We start from the raw sequence: 3,317 nt of genomic DNA, 5'->3' as shown, positions 1-3,317 counted from the left end.
AAAAAAAAAAAAAGAGAGAAAAAAAAAAAAGGAAAAAGAAAAGAAGAAAGTTGGTGGAACTTACATGTAGGAGGCTGACGATAATGCAAGTGTTGTAGACTCTGCGTTTGATGATGGTGATGATGATGGGGCGGTCCCATTGTGGGGCCCATCGTGTGGTTCCCGTGTTGATGGTGAGGCGAGCTCCCTCTATGCGGATGGTACTGGGAGGGATGATGCTGATGAGGATGATAGGAGGGCGGCAGGAAGCCCGCCGTCGACGGATAAACACCAGGACTGTGACAGGCCGACCTGCCGAGCGCTGCTGTGAACAATCAATCGAGATATTCAGTGAGAAACCGCGTGTTATATATATTATTTCATTTGACAAATATACTTCCTTATTTCCCACTAATCCTATTCACATAGATTTTCCTTTATAAGTTATAAATATATTATATCATAGCATCAGGAAATGTAGGAAAGTTTAAGTTTTATTTTGAGAGGTTTAATTGTATTTTCATCACACTGCATTTTGACTTTAATTTCATCTAACTTAAATTGTTTTTGACTTAATAATTGAGTAATATTTTTGCATATTAATTCTTTGCTATCTTGGCTTCTTAGAATCAGTCTAAAGTTGTCCCATGAATATAATATTTTATACAGTGACCCATTATAAAAATCTGATGCTATAAAAGTGATGATAAGAGGAAGATTCATTAGAAAGTAAGGATATATATCTGTAATATATCTGTGATAGTCATATGGATTGAGATTTTATTATTGATTTTTTTATACATGTCTCTGTTGAGGTTTATTAATTTGGAAAAGATGTCACATAGTTTAAAAGAAAGGTAAAAAGAACAGATTTTTATAAACATTGTCCATCAATATTTTTCACATCTGAATCAAATAAGATTCTATGATCCAACAAACTTCAACAACATTCAAAAATTCCTTTCATCTTCCTTTCCTCATTTTTAAACCAAACGTTTTATCTTTAATCCTTGCATTTTTCACTTGGATTCGTCCAACAGGAATTCAAAAGGCATACCTCACCTCATGTTCACCTCATGATTCATAGAGAATTGGAACGATCTAACAATTTCGTGAATTATGACTTACTCGTTAGTTACTGGAAGATTGAAAATATAATAAGTTTATCAGAGGAAATTGAAGGTATGCTTACCTGATGACAAATGAGAATGATGAGACGCCAGGCTTGGCTGAAGGGACGAATTGGGATTGAGCCTTGCTTTCAATAAGAGATTCGCGTCCTCGTTACCGCCTGAGGACGTGCTGGACTCGACGTCGCTGACTCCGCTGTCCGCGGGGCTCGCTGGCAGTGATCCGCTTCCTGTTTACGCGCGATGAAACAGAAATGCACGAGTTTCGTTTGGTAATTGCGTCCAGGTGAACGACCACGAAAGGAAAAAAGGCCGGCGTTCTGAACGCACGCCGCGGTTTTGCAACGTTTTGCACGCTTACGCGACGAAAAAAAGACTTTGGCTCTCCCTTCGTTTCCAATTGTTCCGATTTTGATTCGTTCTTGTCCATTGGAGATGGACCTTTTCCAAAGGGAAGGAGATTTTTAATAGAAGGTAAGAATGGAGGAAATTCAATTTTCAACCGAAATCCTAATTCTAAAACTGGGTAACAAGATTAAGAGTTCGAGGGAATTAATTTCGACGTTTAACAGTTCGATCGATCATATTATAGAAAAATCAATTGGAAATGAAAATTCTCTAATCGACTTAGGCGCCATCTGGTCGAATTTCACGCGGTTCCTTCTGCTCGGTTTCTCCTCTCTTTGTGCCTTCGAATAAGCGAATTAATGTCTTCGAGGTGGTCCAAAAGGAGGAGGGGCGGACGACTTCGCTTTATCGAGCAACAACGCGACACCAGACCGGCGAACGTGTTTTCGCGTGCGCCGTCAATTAAAGGCATCTTTATGCAACGGGCGAAGGTCATCCGGTCATTGGGTATGCATATCGCTCGTGCTTCCCACGGTCTCCTTCCCTCCCTCTCCCTCTCTCCCTCTCCCCTACCGCGCGGCTCCAGAGAGAGAGACAGAGAGAGGGAAAACGGTCTGGAACCAGTCCCAAAAGGTCCAGCGCGTAAGAGGTGGCTTCCTTCTTCGTCCGTCCGTCTTCTTTCGATCCACTCGACGCCACCGCCACACTACGTCGACGTGTCCCAATCGACACGCCGTTGATGTCGTCGTTCAAAGGGTTATGGAATCATCGTGTATGTGGGGCATACGTGCAGAAACGAGAAGTCGTGGCGATACGCGGCGATCTTGCAACCGAGGTGGTGACCTCAACCTCTTAGAAACGATTATGCGTTATTTCGGTAAATCGACTGGCCCGGCGAGGTACTTGTGTGAACCGGATCAGGATAGGAACACGGTTAGCCGCGAATATAATCCGTGGTCAAAGCTTATGCAACGATAGCCTGCAAAACGCCGAATCACGTGGTTTGGTTAATTTACTGGTCTTAACGTTGTCTCCTTACGTTTTTTTTTTTTTTTTTTTTTTTTTTTTTTTACAAAAAGAGAAGCGAACTCGAAGCAACGAACATAAGAAAAAAAAAAAACTACTTTTTTAAAAAATCGTGACCTCGCTCTTTCTGGAATTCTTTCGAAGGAATCATAACAAAAAAAAACAAAAAAAAAAAAACTACCTTTTAAAAAAACCGTGCCCCCAGTCTTTCGGGAATTTTTTCGAAGAAAAAAAAAAAAAAAAAAAAAAAAAAAACGTAAAAGTCATACGTTAATCGAAGTCATGCGAATCGATGTGTTTTTTTTATATTGATATAAAAAATCGTTTAAATTACGACGTTTTATTTGTTTCTTGAGAGTTGAAGAAAAAAAGAAAATGATGTGCAATTGGTGTTAGTTAATGGTTCAGGTAGATAAGGCTATCTCTCAAGAATATGATTAAAAACATTTTCGATCAATTTCCAACGTGCGCGATAATAAACGTAAGAATGATTAGAAATTAGTATAAAATTTAATATTTTAATTTTCTCGCGCGTTCGAGTTTAATTTTTCACACGTTGTCCCATTCTTTACGGGAATAGCCTCGTCATTCCATTCTCTTTGCTTCAAATATATTCCAAGACTTTCAAATCGAATCGAAAGAAAAAGAAAAAAAGAATCGTCTTCCTTCCTTTCTTCAAAGAAGAACGTTTAAGGAAATGTGGAGGTGGCGTCTGTCGTCTTACAGGTGTGCACAGCGGTGAAATTCCCCCGTTCATCATTCGGTACGGGAAGTCGAGAAATCGATATTGCCTGTCTGCTCGACGGCTGAACAGGAATTTTCGCCTTTTTATTG

At 39.9% G+C, this 3,317-nt stretch overlaps 1 protein-coding gene across 9 annotated transcripts in view; it reads right to left on the bottom strand.

The window, feature by feature from the left end:
* Positions 1 to 3,317, bottom strand: part of LOC102677853 (ecdysone-induced protein 74EF) — a 172,364-nt gene that overhangs the window by 28,706 nt on the left and 140,341 nt on the right. For 7 of the 9 annotated variants that reach the window (XM_006618707.2, XM_031511952.1, XM_031511953.1 and 4 more), the window contains 2 exons: positions 1,172 to 1,339; positions 65 to 304 (listed from right to left, as the gene is read on the bottom strand). In XM_006618707.2, the coding sequence (XP_006618770.1) occupies positions 65 to 304; positions 1,172 to 1,339 (408 nt within the window). The remainder of the gene's footprint in view (positions 1 to 64; positions 305 to 1,171; positions 1,340 to 3,317) is intronic. The other 2 variants (XM_006618710.2, XM_006618713.2) reach the window with 1 other exon arrangement.

The sequence above is a fragment of the Apis dorsata genome, unplaced genomic scaffold, assembly GCF_000469605.1.
Source record: "Apis dorsata unplaced genomic scaffold, Apis dorsata 1.3 scaffold_370, whole genome shotgun sequence".
NCBI classification, from domain to species: Eukaryota; Metazoa; Arthropoda; class Insecta; order Hymenoptera; family Apidae; genus Apis; species Apis dorsata.
The sequence above is the reverse complement of the archived record's forward strand: the minus strand, read 5'-3'. Positions and strand labels throughout refer to the sequence as shown.